The sequence below is a fragment of the Bos mutus genome, chromosome 16, assembly GCF_027580195.1.
Source record: "Bos mutus isolate GX-2022 chromosome 16, NWIPB_WYAK_1.1, whole genome shotgun sequence".
Classification (NCBI taxonomy): Eukaryota; Metazoa; Chordata; class Mammalia; order Artiodactyla; family Bovidae; genus Bos; species Bos mutus.
This window is the reverse complement of record NC_091632.1, coordinates 57,206,614-57,227,645: the sequence shown is the minus strand read 5'-3', so window position 1 is coordinate 57,227,645 and position 21,032 is coordinate 57,206,614. Positions and strand designations below refer to the sequence as shown.

Sequence of the window (21,032 nt, the reverse complement as noted above, 5' to 3'; positions counted from 1 at the left end):
GGAAGAAGGAACTCCAGGAGGGACTACCCTGGTGCTCCAGAGGTTAACAATCTGCCTTCCGTTGCAGGGCACTGTAAGTGAGATCCCTGGTAGGGGAACGAAGATCCCACAGGCTGTGGAACAACTAAGCCCACACGCTACAACTAGAGAAGCCCATACACTGAAACAAGTGAAGCCTGGGCGCCACAGGAAGATCCAGTGCAGCCAAAAGAAAAGAAAGAAAGAGCTCAAGTAAGAGAAGGCTACAGCAAATTGCCAACATCCGTTGGATCATAGAAAAAGCATGAGAGTTCCAGAAAAACATCTATTCTGCTTTATTGACTACACCAAAGCCTTTGACTGGGTGGATCACAACAAACTGTGGAAAATTCTTCAAGAGTTGGGAATACCAGACCACCTTACCCATCTCCTAAGAAACCTGCATGCAAGTCAAGAAGCCATAGTTAGAACCGGACATGGAACAACAGACTGGTTCCAAATCGGGAAAGGAGTGCGTCAAGGCTGTATATTGTCACACTGCTTATTTAACTTATAGGCAAAGTATACCATGCAAAATGCCAGGCTGGATGAAGCACAAGCTAGAATCAAGATTGCTGGGAGAAATATCAATAACCTCAGATATGTAGATGACACCACCCTTATGCAGAAAGCAAAGAGGAACTAAAGAGCCTCTTGATGAAAGTGAAAGAGGAGAGTGAAAAAACTGGCTTAAAACGAAGATCATGGCATCTGGTCCCAACACTTCATAGCAAATAGATGGTGAAACAATGGAAACAGTGACAGACTTTATTTTCTTGGGCTACAAAATCACTGCAGATGGTAACTGCAGCCATGAAATTAAAAGACACTTATCCTTGGAAGAAAAGCTATAAATAACCTAGACAGCATATTCGGAGAAGGCAATGGCACCCCACTCCAGTACTCTTGCCTGGAAAGTCCCATGGACAGAGGATCCTGATAGGCTGCAGTCCATGGGGTCACTAAGAGTCAGACACAACTGAGCGACTTCACTTTATCTTTTCACCTTCATGCATTGGAGAAGGAAATGGCAACCCACTCCAGTGTTCTTGCCTGGAGAATCCCAGGGATGGGGGAGCCTGGTGGGCTGCCGTCTATGGGGTCTCACAGAGTCGGACACAATTGAAGTGACTTAGCACCAGCAGCAGCAGCAGCAGTAACAGACAGCATATTAAAAAGCAGAGACATTACTTTGCCAACAAAAGTCCATCTAGTCAAAGCTATGGTTTTTCCAGTAGTCATGCATGGATGTGAGAGTTGGACCATAAAGAAACCTAAGTCCCAAAGAACTGATGCTTTTGAACTGTGGTGTGGGAGAAGACTCTTGAGAGTCCCTTGGACTGCAAAGAGATCAAACCAGGCAATCTTAAAGGAAATCAGTCCTGAATATTCATTGGAAGGACTGATGCTAAAACTGAAGCTCCAATACTTTGACCACCTGATGCAAAGAACTGACTCATTAGAAAAGACCCTAATGCTGGGAAAGATTGAAGGTAGGAGGAGAAGGGGACAACAGAGGATGAGATGGCTGGATGGCATCATCAACTCGATGGACATGAATTTGAGCAAGCTCTGGAGATGGTGATGGACAGGGAAGCCTGACGTGCTGTAGTCCATGGGGTCACAAAGAGTTAGACATGACTGAGCAACTGAACTGAACTAACAGCATAAAAAGGCAGGTCTGAAAGGTGTGGTGAATGGTATGGCGAGTGGGCTCTTCAGCTACAGAGACAGACCACAGTTGAATCCAGATAAGCTGCCTCCAGAGAGGGTCACGGGAACCACGGGAGGCTAGGACCTAAAGTGGAGAGGCTGCTACCTGCTGGCTATCTGGCCACTCAGCAGGCATACAAGGGGAAGTGAGGATCAAGGCCTGATGCCTACCTCGCACTGGGTGGGGATGCTTGCTAAGATCCTTCCTTTTTATTGCATAGGTGGAGGAAAAACGCTACAACTGATTACACTGTGTTCACTTCTAAATAAACTACCAAAATGCATATACTTTGCCATAACATGTGCTTACTCAACAAATACTTGGCCACCTGATTGGAAGAACCGACTCACTGGAAAAGACCTGAGGCTGGGAAAGACTGGGGGCAGGAGGAGATGGGGGTGACAGAGGATGAGATGGGTGGATGGTATCATTGACTCAATGGACATGAGTTTGAGCAACCTCCAAAAGATAATAAAGGACAGGGAAGCCTGGTGTGCTGCAGTCCATGGGATCAGAGTCAGACACAACTTAGCAACTGAACAACAAATAGCATTAATATGACAAAGCAGAATACACAGCTGTACAGGTTACAGCCCCACTCAGTGAGAGGCGAGGTCTACGCTGGAAGGGGACATGGAAAGATGGAAGCCATAGGTGTGGACCACAGGGAAAACTGTAAGCAGTGTTTTCTAGTCACCATGAAGATAATGAGTCAAAATTTCTGTTCTGCCCCACCCGATCCAGGCGGAGAGTTGGGGGCCACAGTCCAGGGTGGGGATCACCTGAGCCCCAGCCAGCAGTGATATGGAGAGTGGCGGAGCAGGAGAAAACGCACCACGTAGGTACCTTTCAGAGGTAGGGCTAGGGGTGACTAAAATTTCTTCTTGCTGATTCTTTTCTGTCTGTGATAGACTTACTACACAGTGTGTGACAACTTCCAATGCAAAGAAGAAACACTGACATGATTTCATAACAGGCAGGGATGGGAGAGGCTAGCAAATCCACCCTTCCTGACCTCAGTCCTCTCCTCCCCACCAGAAACCTCTCCTCCTGCTTCCTCTGGCTTCAGAACAGATTTCTCTGCTTTATTCTGCACAGACTGCCTCCTGCCATTTCCCCTGAGAACAACCCTCAGCAACCTCGGCTCTTTATAACATGGTCTCACACATATGAATGCACCTGAATTAGGCAGAGCAGCTGTTGTGCTCAGTCTTTTTCTGGGTGTGCAAGGCCAGGGAGAGTACAAATGCTTTACAATGTTGTGTTTCTCAGCTTAGTTGAGAAAACTGAAGGCCAGACATAAGGGTGCCAGAGAGAAGGATTTACCCAATATCCTGGAACTACCACATTTCATCAGTTCTAAGAAAACCTTTTCATATTTCAACATCTCTGAAATGGGGTGGGATCATAGCTGATCACAGCATAATAGAAAGCATTTTCTCATTCTCGGTGCTGTATAAAATAGTGTGCATCTTACAACACTGACCTCTCAGATGGGATAGAACACACCACAGGCAGGAGAGCCGAGTCCCGTATCATGACTCTGCCAATCACATGCTATGCAACTAACTGGGCCCCAAGCACCTCTTTCTCTCCAAGGGGTCCAAGTTTTGAAAAACAGCAAACTTTTAACCAAATGAGCTGAATATATTAAACAATCATTATTTCTCCATTGTTCACCAATTCAAAGACATATGATGCTGCCTAGAAGAACTTCCATGCAAATATATCAGTGATAAATGGTAAGCAGACAGAATTACTGCCTAAAGCAAAAAATTAGCTTTAATTAGCTTGTATAGAGGCTGCCTGGGCCACTTTAATTCTCTGCCCCCACATACTGCTTTGGGCCTGAAAAGTATCTAAGAGACTCCAGCTCAGGCAATGGCACCCCACTCCAGTACTCTTGCCTGGAAAGTCCCATGGACGGAGGAGCCTGGTGGGCTACAGTCCATGAGGTCGCTAGGAGTCAGATACAACTTAGTGAGTTCACTTTTACTTTTCACTTTCATGCTTTGGAGAAGGAAATGGCAACCCACTCCAGTGTTCTTGCCTGGAGAATCCCAGGGACAGGGAAGCCTGGTGGGCTGCCGTCTCTGGGGTCGCACAGAGTCAGACACAACTGAAGCGACTTAGCAGCAGCAGCAGCAGGATCAGCACCTTGGGTCTCTCCTCCTGATTGGCCAAACACCCATACAAACCCACCCAAACAAGACATCCCCAGCCACCCGCGCTGTACTCACTGCAGGCGGAAGATTGCAGTCAGCCAGGAGCACAATCCCTGGAAATGGAGAACAGGGGTTAGCTTCCAATAATCTCTGTTTTTCGGAGGCAGATATAATCATCAGCTTTGACACTAAACAACCATCTAACTTCCTGTTTTATATAAAAGTAAACAAACAAACAACAAATTGCTTCTGTCCCCAATTCAGCAAGCAACGCTCTTGTTCAAATACGACAGAGTCTGCGTGCTCCCAGTCCTTTGTAACGTGCGTCCTGGGCCTGAAAATCTTGGGAAAACCTCTCAAGTTTTGACAATTTGTGGAATTATACAGGCTTCTGGGTCAAATGGTGAAATTCAAATCGAGAGCTGATGAAAGTTCAGCGTCGCTCTGAAGAAGTTGATGAGGGCTTCTGTTCTTTTCAAAATGACTCAATGAGATGCAAGACAAAGCCAAGGAAACAAGCCTGCTTAACTGGACAGTTCCCTGGAGCGGGGTTTAGAGAGGGACAGGGTGTTGTGGGTTTTATTGTCCAACACGTCTCTTAAACTTAGCTCACCTTAAAGTTGGACTGTCACCCAGCTGGGAAAGACAATTATTTGCTCGTCATTCATTCGCCAGTTACTTAGGACCTACTGGGTGTCAGGAGATGGGGAACAGAGCTGGATAAGACTTGGTTCCTGCCTGCAGCTGACTCATAAACCAGCAGGCAAGTTAATAATTAACTGTCACACAAAGTCATAAATGTGATAACACAGACAAGTGCTGTAGCCTTGTGCCTGAGAATCAGTCAAGTGTCCTGATCCTGGGTCACTCAGCCGCCATCTGTGCCATAGTAATCCTCAAGTTCAGGTGCCTCAGTCAAAGCAGAGAAGCGCTGTCACCAGATTTGCCACTCAAGGTCAAGCGTGCGAAGTTAGCAGCTCACCAGGAGTACAACTGCCCTCTCCCTGCCAGTTCCTTCCTGCCCGTCCATGCAAAGCCCTGCCTCCCAGCCATACCACACCAGCCCCTTAAATACCAACCATCTCGCTTTCAAAGTCCTGCTGCCCTGAAGAGGAAGACGACAGTCTCCGGAATCTGGACTCACTGGAAACACAAAAGGGGAAAATGACAGATTGTTACTTTAAAAATTTTTAAACTTGTGTCTAGTATCTTGCTCCCTCTTGGAGCTCAGGACCAAAGATACTAGCCTTCATAAAAATATAGGCAAAGACACTGACCACTGCAAGGAATGGTGAGACATGAAACTCTGCTACGTGGGATGAAGAACAGGGGGCCAGGGTGTCAATGGACCATCCTGTGTTTCACCCCCTTGAACCTCAGCCCTGTGACTGATATATGTAAAGTGACATCAAAGCGTTGCCTGTTTACAATATATTTCCCAACATAGCAACTAAAACTTGGAATAAATACTATCTTATTAAATCTAAGACAGCTCTGGTTGTAAATGGCACAATTATTTTTTGAACCACTACGAAGGGAAGGATGCTGTCAGTTAAATTATGATCACCATTAATAACAGGTCGCACCTAATCTCATAGATGAGAAAATGTCCAAAGCATGTATTTTGGACTTGACAAATTGGGGCATTTTACGTTGTTAATTTGGGCACATCCTTTCTTCTGAGTAATCCATAAAAACTTCCCGCGCACTCCCGATTTGAGGTATTTGCAACATGCTAAGTTTTGTTTCTCTCTGTTTTCCTGCTCCCAGCTTTACTAACCCACTTCTAATGGCACAAGCCCTGGTAAAACTCAGTCAAAGCCCTTCCGGAGAACTGCCTTATACAACCTTCACGGTAACCCTCCAGGCAAGAAAGGGCCAGAGGAAACAATCCAACAAGCTCAAGTTCAGGGTCCCGACCAAGATGACACAGCCACGGAAGTGGGGGTGTCTCCTGATTTCCAAGTGCCCTATTCTGCCGTAGTACTCAGTAATACTGATGGCTCAGGTGGTCAAGAATCTGCCTGCAATGCAGGAGACCCAGATTCAGTCCCTGGGTCGGGAAGATCCCCTGGAGAAGGGAATGGCAACCCACTCCAGGTTTCTTGCCTGGAGAATCCCATGGACAGAGAAGCCTGGTGGGCTATATAGTCCGTGGGACTGCAGAGTCGGACACAACCGAGCAACCAAGCACACACGCATGCATGCACTCAGTCCTCCTAAGGGTGAATGTGCCAAAAATGTACCAGCTGTTTCAAAAGTTCCCCTAAATGGCCCAAGGCTCACATACAGCTGAAGCAAGAGGCCCCAGAGCCTAACCCTCGGGCTTCTGCAAAACCAGAGTGGAGACTGTGGGGAAAGAAGGGGCATCGATAGACAACCCCCATCAACCCTCCTGCACAGACCACATTTCAACACAGGAGCCACCTGTGGAGCAAGAGTGGGGGCCTGCCTGGGGAACCCCTGGGGAGGCCAAGGACAGGGAGCCCGGGCCTGTCCTTGTTTCCCCACTCACTTCCTATTTCGGCATCTGACACAAAATCCTGGGGTGAGGGGGAGCAGCTGGAGCTGGAAATTCTAGTTGTGCAGACCTAGAACTCTTTCTCCGCCCTGAGGTGACATGCGCAGAGAGCCAGCAGAGCCCAGGGTGGAGGTAGAAGGGCCTGAGTTCCGGCCAAGGCAGTCTGTGCTCTGACACAGACCCTCTGAAGCTGGTGGATTCGGGCCACGGGCGGACCCTGCCCTGGGGACAGGAGCAGCTCGCCTGCAGCCCTGCTGCCCTTCCCAACCCGGTTCTCCTCATGCCCAGCCCCAAACTAATTAATCTCAAAGAAGATACACTTGGAAATGTTCAAGGCAAGGAAGAAAGCAGCCATCCTTCTTTGATGATGAAAGCCTTAAGTATCTGAAGCAACTAGATTCCTTCTGTAGTCTGAAGCAGAAGGTTCATGGCCACGGCCAGTCCTAAGCCCCAAGGGAGAGCTGGGCGTGTGGGCCCTGGTTTTCTCCCCACCACAAAGAAGGTACCGAGGCTAACCTCACGGGTCTGCGGTAAAGAGCAAAGACAACAGTTTCTGGTACAGGCCTGGCAGACATACTAATGAGCGCCATCTAACACTGGCATCACATGTGGACTATGCCTGGTGGGCTTCACAAGCCCCTCCCAGCCTCTCATGCTCTCTCTCCCCATCCCCCCACCTACACATACACACACTTGAAATAATGAATCTTTTTACCTGTTTCCTTCTGACACCAGGGCAATGCGGCCATAATCCCAGAATTTTCTTCTTATGATGGAAAATGCTGCTATTAAAAACTAAAAGTAGAAAAGAAACCAAGTAAAATCTTATTGAATGGCTTCTAATTAGAAGAGACAGCTGTCTTCGGGGCAAAGGCCACCCGCCTAGACTCAAGAGGGCTAGAGGACCAGAGAAGGCGCTGAGCTGCCCGAGGCCACACAGCTCAAGAGCTCAACGTTGCGTTCACCCCCTTCACCAGCTCCCGTCCCCATCAATGCTGAAGCTGAGCTTGCCCTGGCGGCCTCCCGGTCAAGCTCCCAGGGCCTATCCTTTGCTCTCAAGCCAGCACTAGCAGCCACAGCCTTCCTCAGCCCTGGTCTGCCTGCAAGGGCCCCTGAGCAGGAAGGCCCTAACAGCACCCCTGGGGACCAGCTCCCGCCTTCACATCAGGTTGCATTTTTAATCACAGAACCACAATAGCAGAGCCCCTAACCCACAGGCTGAGCTGGAAGTGGTCAGATATTTACCTTGAGTTTGGTTCTCCAGGAGCCAAGCCCTGGGGACGCCTGGCACAGAGCATGTGGGGGCAACGCCCACCAAAGGCCCAGTGCTAGCTGGCTTGGCTTCCACAAGCCGGGGCCATCCGCAGCCCTGCATGCCCAATGGCAATGGAAGGGGCTGGACTCAAGTCTAACCCCGTTTATGCTCTAAAAACCATGGATTCTAGACTGTCTCCTCCCTTCCTTTGCAGGTCCTCTGCCCTACTCCTGCCTCTCTCCCCACCCTGGACAGGCTCCCTCCCTTCAAAATCCAGGGAGGTAGAAAGACACATTTTAATCAGCATATCCCTGAGTGCCCTGGTCAGGGACTCGGTTTTTAAATGTGGGTTTTGGGCTCCAGAGTGGCTAAGTTCCAGCTGAATTTTCTCAAGGTGAAGGTGGAAGTTGGTGATACAGTTTCAAGAGCAGGTGAGTCTTGTCACCAGAAAAATATGAAAGCCACTCAATGAGCACCAGCCCTCTGCCCTGGCTGCTGCCTTGGCTCAAGTGGTGTGGGTGTTTCCCATGCCTTGATGTCTTTCAGGCTCCTCTGGCTCCAATCCCCAAATCTCCTGCAATAAAAATCTACCCTACTAGCACACTCCAACGGAGAGTGACTCTCTCTTCTCATCAAACCCTGTTCAAGACAGACCCACCCCAGCCTGTGTCTCCTGACTTCTCTCCTTGGCCCCGACTCTCCCCTCCCTGAAGACGCTGGATAACAGCTCCAGAACCACCCTCCTCCATTAACCCCACACTGAAATCCATCACCACACTCCTGCCTACTCCCCCCCGCCCAACCACGCCTGGTAGAGAGGACTGTTCTCAACCTATGAATGGGTTTTGGCCCCAAGAGGTAGGTTACTTGACACTTAAAGAGCCCTTTATGGTAAAGCAACATGAGTACACACAGGTTTCCATATTTGCCAATAGAAGATTAACAATGTAGCAAAACTCTAATGCAACAATTTAGACCTCAATCCTAAGGAGGAAAATGGAAAACTCCCTTCCTCTCTTCCTATGAACATTTTTCCTGCAAGTAAACTTGGGTTGGATAGCCGCCTCCTTTAGGGCATGGGGCCCCCAAGTGACTTAGCATGCACCTTAGGCTACCCTATCTCCCCTCTCCCAGGTGCCTCTGGTCCAAAGCAGTCCAAGGGGTCCACTCCCTCTGCCCCTTCTTACCTCGGTTACCCAGATGGTTTCCACTACATGTGAGGAGAAGGTGACAAAAGGGACCAACCATCCCTTGGACACTTTTGAAAAGAAGGTGCCCTAGCACCCCAGTAAATCACACCTAGCAAGTCTGAGCCAGTCTAGGGGGAAAGACAGCATATTTCAAATTGGGTGATGGTGGTGGGGGTCTTTGGGAACAAGCAGGTCTGAATGAACAAAAGTCCACTATGAGGAGCTAATAAGGCGTACTCCCCTTCCCCCAGTTCTCTCCTTTTCTCCACATCTGATTCTCTAAAGGCCCAAGGACCCCAGTGGGGAACAAGGGTGACATCTATAAATTGGGAATTGCAGCTGCTGTAATTCTCATCCACACTCTCCAGTCACATCTCTCATCCCAGCAGAGTGACCCTTCCTAAGGGCCTTAGACACATGACGGGCTGACAGCGTGGTAACAATGATAATAAACAAAAGAGCAGTAACGTATATTCTTTACATGCTTCACCTTATTTAACCTTCTCCAAGAATCTCCGAGATAAGAACTATTACCTCCCTTTCACAGAACAAAAACCTGAGGCCCCAATAAACTATGTAATATGCCCAGGGTTACAGAGCTGGGAAGCAGAAGAACTGGGACTTAAACCCAGGGATGTCTGGCTCCTCACCTGAGTTTCCCAGAAAGCCCTGTGGCGGGGGAGGGGGTTAGTGTTAAACAAATAACTGACATGATCCCCGGGGGTCTCACCAGGAAGCAGGTGACATCTATGAACAGGACAGTGGGGATGCCCCCGAAGGTGACCCCCTGGAGCACGGTGCTGTTTTTGGCCGAGTTGTAGCAGTAGGAGTCATTGGGCTGGTCCCCGATGCCCAGCCGCTCGGGGATGGCCACTGCTCTGGACTGCCACAGCTCCAGGAAAGGGGAGTCGGTCATCACGCTGATCCTCCCTGGAGAAGGAGACCCAACAGAGAGTCAGGACACCAACTCTCCCGTGGTTTCTGCAGCCAGCGCTGACAGAGCCAAGGGCGGGTGTCTCCACCAGGGGCTGCTGGGGCACAGGGATCCAGTAGAGGCAAACACCAGCCCTGAGTGCCCGGCAGAGTCTACAGAGAATAGCTCCATTGTGGATGCAGCCCAAGGGTCAGATGGATGGGGCAGATGGCTCATCCAGGACACAGCTGGCTGCCTCCCCAAGGGCAGGGATGAATAGGAGGAAAGGGAAGGACAGAAGCCTGCCTAAGGGGTGCCAAGTTCCTCCAGCCTCAGGGATGACTGTCAGGAAGTCATTCCTGCGGGGTAAGGGGTGGGAGTGGCCCTGGGAGGCCTGGAGTGCGGGCAGGGGACAGGATGGGGCAGAGGAATCAACAGAAGAGGAAGAGTGTCCAAATGCAACAACTGCTGATTGTCTGGCCCATAGACAAGAGCTCAAGAGATGTCAGGCTGGGAACTCAGAGATAGGCCCACACCATATACTTGGAAACTGAGGCTCAGGGCCTTAAGAGTTCCATTAAGATTAAAGAGCTGATCAGGGCAGAGTCAAGTCTCAGACCCAGCCTTCTGGGTCTCAGATGCCAGTTCTCTTTCTGCTCTGCCACATTCCCTCTGCAGCTGACTACCCACACCTGTTCGGTGAGAGATTAAAAAGCAAAGAAGGAGACTTCCCTGGTGGCCCAGTAGATAAGAATCAGCCTTGCAATGGAGGGGATGTGAGCTCCATCCCTGGTCAGGAAACTAAGATCCCACATGCCCTGGGGCCCATGCACCACACCCAGAGAATCCGTGTGCTGATGAAGATTCCACATGATGCAACTAAGACCCAATGCAGCCAAATAAATATGTTTTAAAAAGAGAGAAAGATTTAAAAAAAAAAAAAAAAGGCAGGGAAAGAGCAGCAGAGAGGAGGAGACAGAGAAGGCAAAGGGGGAGGACGTGGACTAGGGGGAGGAGGACGGGCCCCAAGCCTCCTCAGGGACCCCTGAGTCACCCACTGTGCATCCCTGGAGCACTCCCTGGGCTCTGCCCTCTCATTCCTACACTCCTGGCCTTTCTGGAAGGTCCAGCATTTCCAAAGCAAATATTGCTCCAGGCTGGTTGTTGACCTTTCCTTTCAGAGACGCCTGGTAACCGCAGGTGAAACTAATGGAAATCTCCAAACTCCGAAGGCCAGCCCCCTGCATCCTCCCCAGCGGGCATGCTTTCACACTGTCTGCAGCTGAAGAGTCTGGAAAAATGCTCAGCATCCCTTTCTCTCAAGGTCCCATCTCCTTAAATCTAGTTAGACTAGATTCCCAGGGGACTTTGGCTAAGTCTGTCTTCCTACCTGTTAGAGGGACAAAAATCTGGGAGACAAGAAACGGTATAGAGAACAGACAGATATTTGGACTATGCGGTAATACAGTCTGGGTGTGTGTTGGGGAGCCAGTGACTGCCAATTCTGGCCGCTGGGATGGCTCTTTTGGGACAATCTCATGCACACAGGACAGGAGGTGTAGGAGGCATGGGGGAGGCAGTAGGTCCGGGGGCATGGGAGGACTCCCCGAGAGGCCAAGTCATTCTGTCAGCCCTATTAGAGACTCGGCAGTGGCTGGAGGGTGTGATGGCAGAGCCATGAAGTTGCTGGCTCTGCGCAGAGTCACAAAAGCTGCCTCTGGGAAACAGATGGTCTTAGTTTCTCTCCTTTAAACCCCACCCAGTGGCACCGCCCCAATGCAACACCCAGCCTGACGCTGGCTGGCGAAGGCCTGCCCCTCCTTCCTGTCCCCACACTTACCAGACACTGGGGAAGGAAATGTGGATGTGTCCCCTGGAGAGGGCCTCAGTTGGCGCTGGCAAAGGCAGCGGTGGCCCTGGCTGCCTCCCAAGCTGCCTCGGGTCCACTGCTCATTTCCTGCTGGGCTTTTCTGATGGAGGTCATAGGGCACCAGCCTTTGCAGACTTCCCTGAAGGAACACAGGAGACAACCAGAGTCACGTGGGAGCTGTTCTTTACCCATGCCGGGGTTCCGGTGTGAAACCCTCCAGCACACTTCCCCTGCACTCACACTTGCCCGGTGTCTCGGAACTCAAACACTCATCCAGAGCCTACAGTTCTTCCCAACGGGCTCCCTCCTGTCCTGGCTCTCTCTCCAGGCACCTAGTGCTATGAAGGGGCCACCCTCCTCTGTGCACCCTGTTCCTCTCCTCTCTCCTCCCCAGCATCACCTGAAACTCCAGCCTTTCCCCTCTTGTCCGAGGGCTCAAGGCCCTGGTGAGCCCAGGGCACTGGGACTCCTCCCACAGCAGCACTGGGAGCTGTAGGCTCTGGGAAGACGGAGTCCAGGACCTCACACAGGCCCAAGGGTAGCTGGGAAGGCTTCTCCAGGTCCCCCAAAGACTAGAATCAGGAAAAAAAAAAAAAAAAAAGCAACAGAACCAACAAGGAAGGCCTGAACAGTGAAGTGGGGGAAAAAAAAATCCCCATAAAATGGTCACAGAGGGAGTATTGTGGTGCTGTGGTGGAGGGTAGGGGGGCGCCTCACCAATTCTGCTTTGTGTGGAGCTTTGAGAGAGCAGAGGCCTAATGGGAGGCAGGGACCCAGGCTCCTCCCCATCTTTTCCGCCCCTGTCACGCCTCTAAGTCAAACAGGCTCCCCCGGGTAGTTTAATAAGGTTTGATAAGAAGGACTCAGTGAGGTCAGCCAGCCAGCTGACCTTCAGAGGTGGCCTGTCCCCTCTGTGCCCTCCAGATGCAGGCATAGCTTTGGGGGCCCGCAGTGTCTCTCAGACCTTTCTGCTTAGTTGAGGTCTGTCTCCGCCTGTTACAAGTCTGCAAGACTGCGGAACCATCACAGTCCCTCCAAGGCCAGCCGCCTGCATCCTCCCCAGCGGGCATGCTGAGAGGGCAGCTGGCAACATATCGGCCACAGGGCAGCCCCCCCAGGCTCAGGAGGAGCAGGAGGGGCAGAGAAGGAGATTCAGCTGGTGGCAACTGGGAGAGAGCTGGCTTAGTGGCTGAAAGACTGACGGCACTGGGCAGGGGCCAAACCAGCAATTAGGCTCTGTGGCCATGGGTGCCCTGCCTGGTCATGTTCAGTCATCCCATATTTGTCAGATACATATTGTAAATGCCTGGTCTTATCCATCCCTTCTTTAGGGAGCTCTCTGCTCATCATCTCACTCAGGAAAGCCAAGATATACTGCTGAGGCCCTGGGGTCAGGTGAGCAGCAGGTGACTCAGGACTCAACTCAAAGTTCAACCCACGTACACCCCAGAGTCTGGTTGTGGTGGGGGGACAGAGGGCTCAATGCAATGGCCATTCCCCAAACTGCCAAAGAAGTCAGCCACCCATGTTAACCCCTTGCCCATCCAAGCTGGCAGCTGCTGGCCCCTGTAGCACACCAGAAGATCTCTGTGCCTCCCTGCCACAAACAGGAGCAGAAAGTGTGAGCATCATCAGCTCTTGCAAACTCAGGGTATTTTTATCATCACCAAATCTTCTGATTTTGTTACTACGATGGCAGGACGACAAACAGTTCCAGGTCCTCTGCCATAAGAGAAGACTCTGATGTTCTAGATGGCAGGTTGCAAACTTCTCCTTAAAGCCCCACCAAACAGCGTCCAGGAACGTGGACAACCATTCACCTCCACAGACAGCAGCAGTGGAGCGCTAGGGAAATGGCCCAGAGTCCCGCTGCAGTGGACTGAAGCCCTGAGCAGGCTCTGAAGTGAGGCTCCCAGCACCACGTGGCTTCACCACTCCGTGCCTTGGCTTCCTTCTCCGTAAAATGGAGACAATGAAGTTCTTCCTGCAGGGTGAGTGGGAGGCAATGCCCATAAAGCATTGAACCCTATGGGCACCCCAAATCTGCTTTTATTTTAAGTCACCTCTCCAGACCATGGGAAACATGATAGCAAAACCCCATCTGACATTTTTCCTGTTAGAGCACCATGAACACCCAAGGGAGATCTTTGCCCATAAACTAAACAAACAAGAGGTGAAGTAAAGTGAAAGTTGCTTAGTTGAGTCTGACTCTTTGTGACCCCATGGACTATACACTGCCAGGCTCCTCTGTCCATGGGAGTCTCTAGACCAGAATACTGGAGTGGGTAGCCATTCCCTTCTCCAGGGGATCTTCCAACCCAGGGATCGAACCCAGGTCTCCCACATTACAGGTGGATTCTTTACCATCTGAGCTACCACGGAAGCCCAGACAAGAGGTGTGTGAAGGCAGAAAGAAGCCTCTCCTTCTGTATACTCCACCTCAAGATAGCAGCAGGCTCAAGACTCTCTGACAGGTGTCAGAGGAGGGAAGTAGAAAGGCAAGCATGGAGGAGAAGAGGGAAATACGGGTTGTTTCTCCAATAAGAGATGACCTAGAGTCTTTCCTCATCCCCAGCAAGACTCCACAACTCTGCTTGAGTCAGGGCCCAAGAAGTCCTCAGGATGCCCCCACACACAGCCTCTTTGTACACACTGGGCCTGGACTGGTGAGCACAATCCACTGGCTTAACCTCAAACCTTCCACACTCTTGGGGCTGGATACAGTCACACAACTTCAGCGCAGAAGGAAGCAAAGGGGGAAAGGGTGTCATTTTGTATACCCCTGTGGTCTCCTGTTTTTCAGAATACCGACTGAGCTGAAAGAGAGGCCACCCCAGAGTCTCAGGTAGCCAGGCTTATCAGGTATTGGAACCTCTACGTTTTTGGTTTCTTAGCAGAGCTCTCCTCTTCCCCTTATCCTCCAAAACCCCTATCTTCCCTCCTCAGGACTCCAAAGAGTGGTTTCTACCTTCCCAGGGGCAGGGGACTCAGATGCTCAGCCCCTACCCAGGCCCGCCTCGCATATCTCGCTTAGAGAAAAAAGAGCCCCTGGCTGAGATCCCCGGGCTAGGCTGGGAGGTCGATTCCAGCTGACAAATACCCAGAGAGAGGGTGGGAAGAGAAAGGGATTAGCCTTAAAAGCGAAAAGTTGGAGCCTTGGATTGGGAAGTTGCGTAAAGCCATCAGGCGCGACGCTGGAAGCGGAGCGCGAGGTCTGCGCAGCCCGGGGACAGACACTCTCCTCCCAGCCACTCGGTCACCCCTGTTCCGGAGTTGGGACTGCGGAGGCACGAGGGCCTCACCCCGGAACCAGACACTAGACGTGGCACCCTGGCGTAGACCCCGGGTTCTGCCCGTCTCGGGGAAAGGAAGAAGGCGTCATTCCCCCTCTCAACGCCCCTTCCCCTTTACCTGCGGCGGCGGCGGCGGCGGCGCAGCGACCCGAGCAGACCGTAAGTTTTCTGGCTCCACCTGGTTGGGCGGGGCTGCGTCCTGACCACTTAAAAGTTATAAAGTGAAACTCCCCGCTCTCCTGCACATGCGCAGAGCCGCGTCCACGGCTTGCCCAATTTGCAGCTACGCCCGAGTGGGTGTCAGTTCTGCAGCCGCCTCCCGCCCCCGGCGCCGTGCGCCCCTCGGCGATCCTCCGTCCAGGCCAGACCGCGGGGCCACTCAGCTCCTCCCTGAAGTCTGCAGGTCCCGGCCCGGCCAGCTCGTGTCCTGGGACCGAGGAGAGTGCTCCAGGGCTGATTCCTCTCCCCGGCCCCCCGGCGCGTCCCCTTTCCCCGACAGACACCTTGGGGAGCCCCGGGCCTAGTACAGGGTGGTCACATCCGTGGAACGCGGGGGCAGCGCATCGGCGAAAGTTCTTGATTTTTCTGTAGTGCACTGAATTTCCTAGACCAGCTTTAGGCCCGCCTGTATCGGGGCCGGGTAGGGGGGAATAGGGAAATCGGGTGGGCTCAGCCCGCACCTCGGCTCCACGTAGTCCGTCGTCACCTGGTTCCCAGTGCGGAAGACTAAGGCTCCGCTATCGTTCTGAATAGCCTGACAGTGAAAGCCCTGGGGCCGGAGGGGCCGGGGGGGCCGGGGGGTTCCTACGTTTGGCCCCAAATAGAAGTCGCAGTGTTTTCGGCGGTGCCCTGGAGCCAAAGCCGGAACTGCCAATACCGGGCCGCCAGGGTCACCGTTCTAGCCCAGCTCGCTGAGCTCTGGGTCCCAGAGAGTTCCGTATGAGCAGCAGTCCCCGCAGCTGGACTGTAAGCTCCTCGAGGGCACCGGGGTGTGCTCTGGGCAACACACAGGTCGGTGTTCAATGAGGACCGCGCCCCCAGTGAAACCAAAGAGCACAGCCCCCCGGCTGCAGCAATCTGCCCTCCTCCGCAGGCCTCTGTTTCCGCAGGGGGTTGGACCAAAGCTTTCTCTCAGGTCCCTTCCAGCACTAAAAATCTGTGAATCCTGAACAGCTCCGCACTCTGTACCTGCACAGCTTTGCAGGGCTCTGACCTCTCTTCCATTTCTGGGCTTTCATCTTTTGTTGTCATGGTAAATGTATTCACCTTATCTCTCTCCCCAGCCAGCCTGGGGATCTCTGGAGGGAGCCTGGCGGGGGGTGTTTTCTGCTTCTCTAGCAGTGCTTTTCTGACCCATCTGCTGGCTTCCTCCTTCTCCCCAACCCCCAGTCACTAGTTATTTCCAGAGTTTGCCCTTGACCTCTGTGCTCAGCACAGCCCTTGTCCTACCCGTAAGCGCCTGGCCATCTCTCCTCCTGCGGTTCCCTCCAGCGGCCAAGGAACCACAGCTGACCTCCAGCAGGTGCCTGTGTGTGGCCCCTGGCGCCTCAGACGGACTCTGTCCACTCTCTTCCCCGCATATCCTCCACCTTGTGTCCTTATTCTTCCCCTTCCTCAATGATTGCAGCCACCCCTGGCCTGCGCTGTGGGGTCCAGGGAAGTGTAAGGTTCTAACCCCAGTGATTACATTGATGGAGACACTGACAAAAAGAAAAGTTAGGATCCTTGATTTCAGAGAGGGAAGGGATTTCTAAACTGACTTTCAGTAGGTTGTTTCAACGGAGAAGGGGATGGCACCCCACTCCAGTACTCTTGCCTGGAAAATCCCATGGATGAGGAGCCTGGTAGGCTGCAGACCATGGGGTCACTAGAGTTGGACATGACTGAGCGACTTCACTTTCACTTTTCGCTTTCATGCATTGGAGAAGGAAATGGCAACCCACTCCAGTGTTCTTGCCTGGAGAATCCCAGGGATGGGGGAGCCTGGTGGGCTGCTGTTTATGGGGTCGCACAGAGTCGGACACGACTGAAGTGACTTAGCAGCAGCAGCAGCAGGTTATTTCAAAATCAAGAGAAGGTTAGACAGATCAACATGTGAGGTGAGATAACCATAGCCCCACTATGTGTCAGGCAGCATGTGGAGTGCTTATAAAAACACTACTTCCTTAAATTTCCAGTAGAAGTACAGAGAAGTCAAGGATTGTTCCTATCTAATAGAGAAGAAAATGGAAATATGGAGGATGTAGAATTTACAGTTAATTTTAGCTGTAAAGATAAGCAAGGAATCCAAGACAACCATGCCCCAGGCCTGAACCCTATATCAAACTCAGTTTAAAGCCAGTGTAATCTTGGCATTCTAAAATCTTACATCAACATTTTGTCATTTGCTCCCTTTATCTACCCTCAAATCTAAAGGAGTGATTCACATTCCTGTAGATGATGATTTTGATCACAGATTTTAAAAAATTTTGTATCAACTAGAATGGAAATAAAGCCCACTCCCTGTGCCAAGAAAAATAAAAATACCAACAGCAATGACAAAAAAATGTTCTGCCTCAATCTTAAGAGGACAGGCACATTAGAATCAATGCATTCCAATCCTAGCATCCTGTATCACTTAACTGAGACCTTGAACAAGTCTTTTAAAGTCTTTTCCTTAATTTTCTAATCTGGTTGACCTAATTCCTATAGAACTTTCTGTTCTCTCACAATTTGCAGGGTTCTGGATAAAACAGAATAAAATGTATTTTATTTGTTTCTTGCAGAATACCCTTATTATTTGAGTTAGAAATGCACAACCTCTACTTACTACAGATTTTTAAGCCCAGAGCAGCAAGTGTATCTCCCAGCCATACCACGGAGCTCAGCCCAGGTCCAATAAGAGGACAAGGAAACAATGACAAATTGGGGTTTCTCTTCTTAGGTTACAAAATCTACACAGGTAAGTGCTTAGGATACAGTGCAGTGAAAAAATGTCGAAGAGAGAAGATTGGGCAGGGGCTCCCAGTGTCCAGGGAGTCTTGTTCCTGAGAAACAAAAATCAGAAGGCGAGCTGACTGGTCAGAACTCAGTATGAAGCACAAAACACATGCCATCCCCATTGCTTCTGGCGCCCGGAACAGTTTCAACACACACACAAGCCAAGTCCTTCGATGACTATATCCCACACCTACGGCTCCAGCTTCCTTGGCACAAGCACCCCGTCCCAGGCACAGCTGCATGTCTGCACCCTCATGTTGGGCAGGCTGACCACCTGGGGCTGGAGTTGGCCTCCCTCCTGGATGCTGACAATCATGGGCAGCGAGGTCGCCTCCGAGGCGATGCACTGTCGAGGCCCCAGAAAAGGCCACTTGAAGGTCAGGGACTCTGGGGGCTGCTGGCAGGTGCCCACACACTCATAGGCCAGGAAGCCTGGGGGCTCCAGGACCCAGTTCTCAGCCCACTTCATCCCCTGCAGGTCAATGTACATCTCCTGGCGGCAGCAGCGGGTGCCCTCGGTCACCGGTGCTTTAGGATCACAGTTTCCCTGAGCTCTGTGGGGAGCAAAGAGAGGCAGAGTCAGAGGTCAGCTGAGAGGGCAGGGGTCATGGGGCCCAGGGTGAGACCTAGTGGGACACCTGGAAAGATTTATGATCCATCTCTCATTATGTTAAAAATGTTGGATATTTGTGATAAGGATGGATAACTAGAAATAACCCCCAAAATCATAATTAGAGCTGACATTACTCCCAAGAGTGGAAGGAGATATTTTATATATTCATTCATTCCCACAGCACCCTGTAAAGTTGCCGGTTTCAAAATAGGTTCACCCGCAGTGACCCACAGCACCTACCCATAGTCCCTGAGGTCCAGGGTGTGCAGCTCCAGCTGGGGCTCCCCCTGCCGGCCGCTCGACGGCCCCTGGGGGGCGAAGCGGACCAGCCTGTGGGCGCTGGAGGCCAGCGGGCCCAGGTGCTCCCGCTGCACCAGCACCTGCAGGAGCAGCGGCTGCCGGGGGCTGCGCAGCTGCTGCCAGAAGTTCACCGCCTCGGTAACGTCCAGGGCCTTCCAGCCGCTCTCGTGGATGGTCACCAGCCTGCGACACCGCACGGAGGGAGACACAGGCCCGCGCTCAGGCGTGGGGACTGGGACTGCCCGGGGTGGCCCCGGGGGCGGCACCTCTCCCACCTGCTCCCGGGGTCCCCGCCGGGACCGAGCCGCCCCTCCTCCCGCCCCGGGCCCAGCCCTCCTTCCCTCCCCCCAGCCCCACACCGCAGCCGCGACCTCCGCACCTGGAGTCGATGAGGGCGGTGCGGTTGGAGCCGTCGTCGCGGACGTGCAGCCACTGGACGGTGACCCGGGCGCGGTCGCTGCGCGGGAAGAGGCGCTCGTGTCTGCGGAGCGCGGCCCTGGGGACCGGCTCCTGGAAGAGGCGCAGCACGGCCTGCACCAGCTCGCTGCGGGGCGGCAGCCGCTGCTCCATGTCGAACACCAGCAAATGCGAGGACGCCTCGGATGTCAGGAACCTGCCGACCACCTCTGGGGACGGGAGCGGAGTCAGCGGAGCCCCTCCGAGCACCAGGCGAGCTCTGAGGATGCAGGGCTCAGGGAGAGCGAACAGGGTTTCCCCAGGAATCCCCAGGGAGAGTTTGGAGGCTGGGAAACTGATGGGCCAGGCCAGAAACAGAGCACCTCCACTCCTAGAAAAACTGTTAGAGTCAAGCAGGCTCTCCAAAACCATCATCTGGGGTTGGGGCTTGTTTACTAGTGGTGACCCCCCTCACCACTAGTGAGGGGAGGGGCAGCTTTGGGATACTGGGCAAGGGCTGGGACTCTGAGTGAAGACTGCAGACCTGCAGGCTTCTTTAGGCAAAGGGGCAGGAGTGGGAATGGAGGGTGGAAGGCCAAGGACCAGCCAGTGAAAATCTACAGTCACCAGCTGAAATCGGCTTTTCCGAAGAGGCAAAGAGCTCTGAATTTACTTTCATTTCCCTGCCTGGTGAGGGGACTCTTGCTGGTGAAAAGGAACAGGGGCAATTTTTGTGGAATTACCGAGCCCTGAGGGAAATGGTGAGGTCAGGCACGACACCCTCTTCAGAGGCCCCAGCAATCCGTCCCCAGCACCTGAGGCTCCAGGTTGGCAGCGCGATCGCTTTATCAGCCAGCCCCATGGCTGCCAGCAGTCACCCCTGATGAGGTGTCCAGCAACGGTCTCCTCGTCTCCCCAGGCGCCTGGCCTGGTCTGTCTGTGGGTGTCCCCAGCCCTGGGGAGGTGAGAGGCTGCCATAGGACTCAGACCTGGTACCTTCCATCTCATAGAATACCCACAACTCTGGGAAGTAGTCAAAGCTAATTTAATCTCATTTCAAGAAACACAAGAGTTGTTGGGAGACTTGTCCAAAAACAAATACCAGAGGTGATAACTGAATGCAGAGGTCCTTTCTCTCTAAGGCAGCACTCTGCGGAAGCCAGCTCTTTGTCCCCTAGCACAAAGGCACCTTGACCATCTGTCTTCTCTAATCTCTCTTCTTTCCACTTTGCTTCCTGTCCCATGATTCCCTGTTCTTGCCTTGGCTTTGTCAGCCAGTCCAGCCGGCCCAGCTCCTCCTGGCCCTGAGAGGCAGGGTCCTCAGTGCAGACAGAGACCAGGAGCCCAGACCTGTCATCCTCACAGGCCATGGTACCCCCTCACCGCCCTGTGGACCCTGCACCCCAGACAGCTACCACCACTACCATCACCACCACCACCACAAGGACCAGGCTGCAGCAGGAGGGCGGGCCTCACCTCGGAAGTTCTGGCTGAACCTCTTCCCCCGGGAGCGTGCCCCGTGGCCGCGCTGCAGCAGGGCCACATACTGGGCCCTCACATGGGCGGGGATGACCAGCCCCTCCACGGTGGCCTTGTCCACGATCGGGACCTCGCTGAGGTGCAGCTGCTGCAGCAGGCTGTCCAGGATCCGCTCCTCGGTCAGGGCCGCCCCGGGGCCGGCCAGGGGCAGCACCCAGAGGGCCCAGCAGAGCCACAGGGGCTGCATGGCACTGCTGGGGAGAAGGAAGGGCAGAGTGGACGTGTCCCCGGATGAGGCTCCAGGAGGGTCCCAGCAGCGGGGTGTG

At 52.7% G+C, this 21,032-nt stretch overlaps 2 protein-coding genes across 3 annotated transcripts in view; both read right to left on the bottom strand.

The window, feature by feature from the left end:
• TMEM63A (transmembrane protein 63A) overlaps positions 1–15,190 on the bottom strand; it is a 36,083-nt gene extending 20,893 nt beyond the window's left edge. For both annotated transcript variants that reach the window (XM_070385409.1, XM_005903712.2), the window contains exons 1-6: positions 15,058–15,190; positions 11,617–11,785; positions 9,594–9,793; positions 7,134–7,213; positions 4,977–5,040; positions 3,973–4,010 (exon numbers count right to left, since the gene is read on the bottom strand). In XM_070385409.1, coding sequence (XP_070241510.1) covers positions 3,973–4,010; positions 4,977–5,040; positions 7,134–7,213; positions 9,594–9,779 — 368 coding nt within the window. In that variant the 5' untranslated portion in view covers positions 9,780–9,793; positions 11,617–11,785; positions 15,058–15,190. The remainder of the gene's footprint in view (positions 1–3,972; positions 4,011–4,976; positions 5,041–7,133; positions 7,214–9,593; positions 9,794–11,616; positions 11,786–15,057) is intronic.
• A 2,006-nt stretch (positions 15,191–17,196) lies between these two features.
• On the bottom strand, positions 17,197–21,006 carry LOC102267059 (left-right determination factor 2-like). Its single transcript, XM_070384491.1, has 4 exons — positions 20,704–21,006; positions 19,211–19,457; positions 18,772–19,014; positions 17,197–18,472 (listed from the first exon to the last, which is right to left on the bottom strand). Exons 1-4 carry the CDS (start codon positions 20,951–20,953, stop codon positions 18,109–18,111), a joined length of 1,104 nt encoding a protein of 367 aa, XP_070240592.1. The 5' UTR covers positions 20,954–21,006; the 3' UTR covers positions 17,197–18,108.
• Between the last annotated feature and the right edge of the window lie 26 nt (positions 21,007–21,032).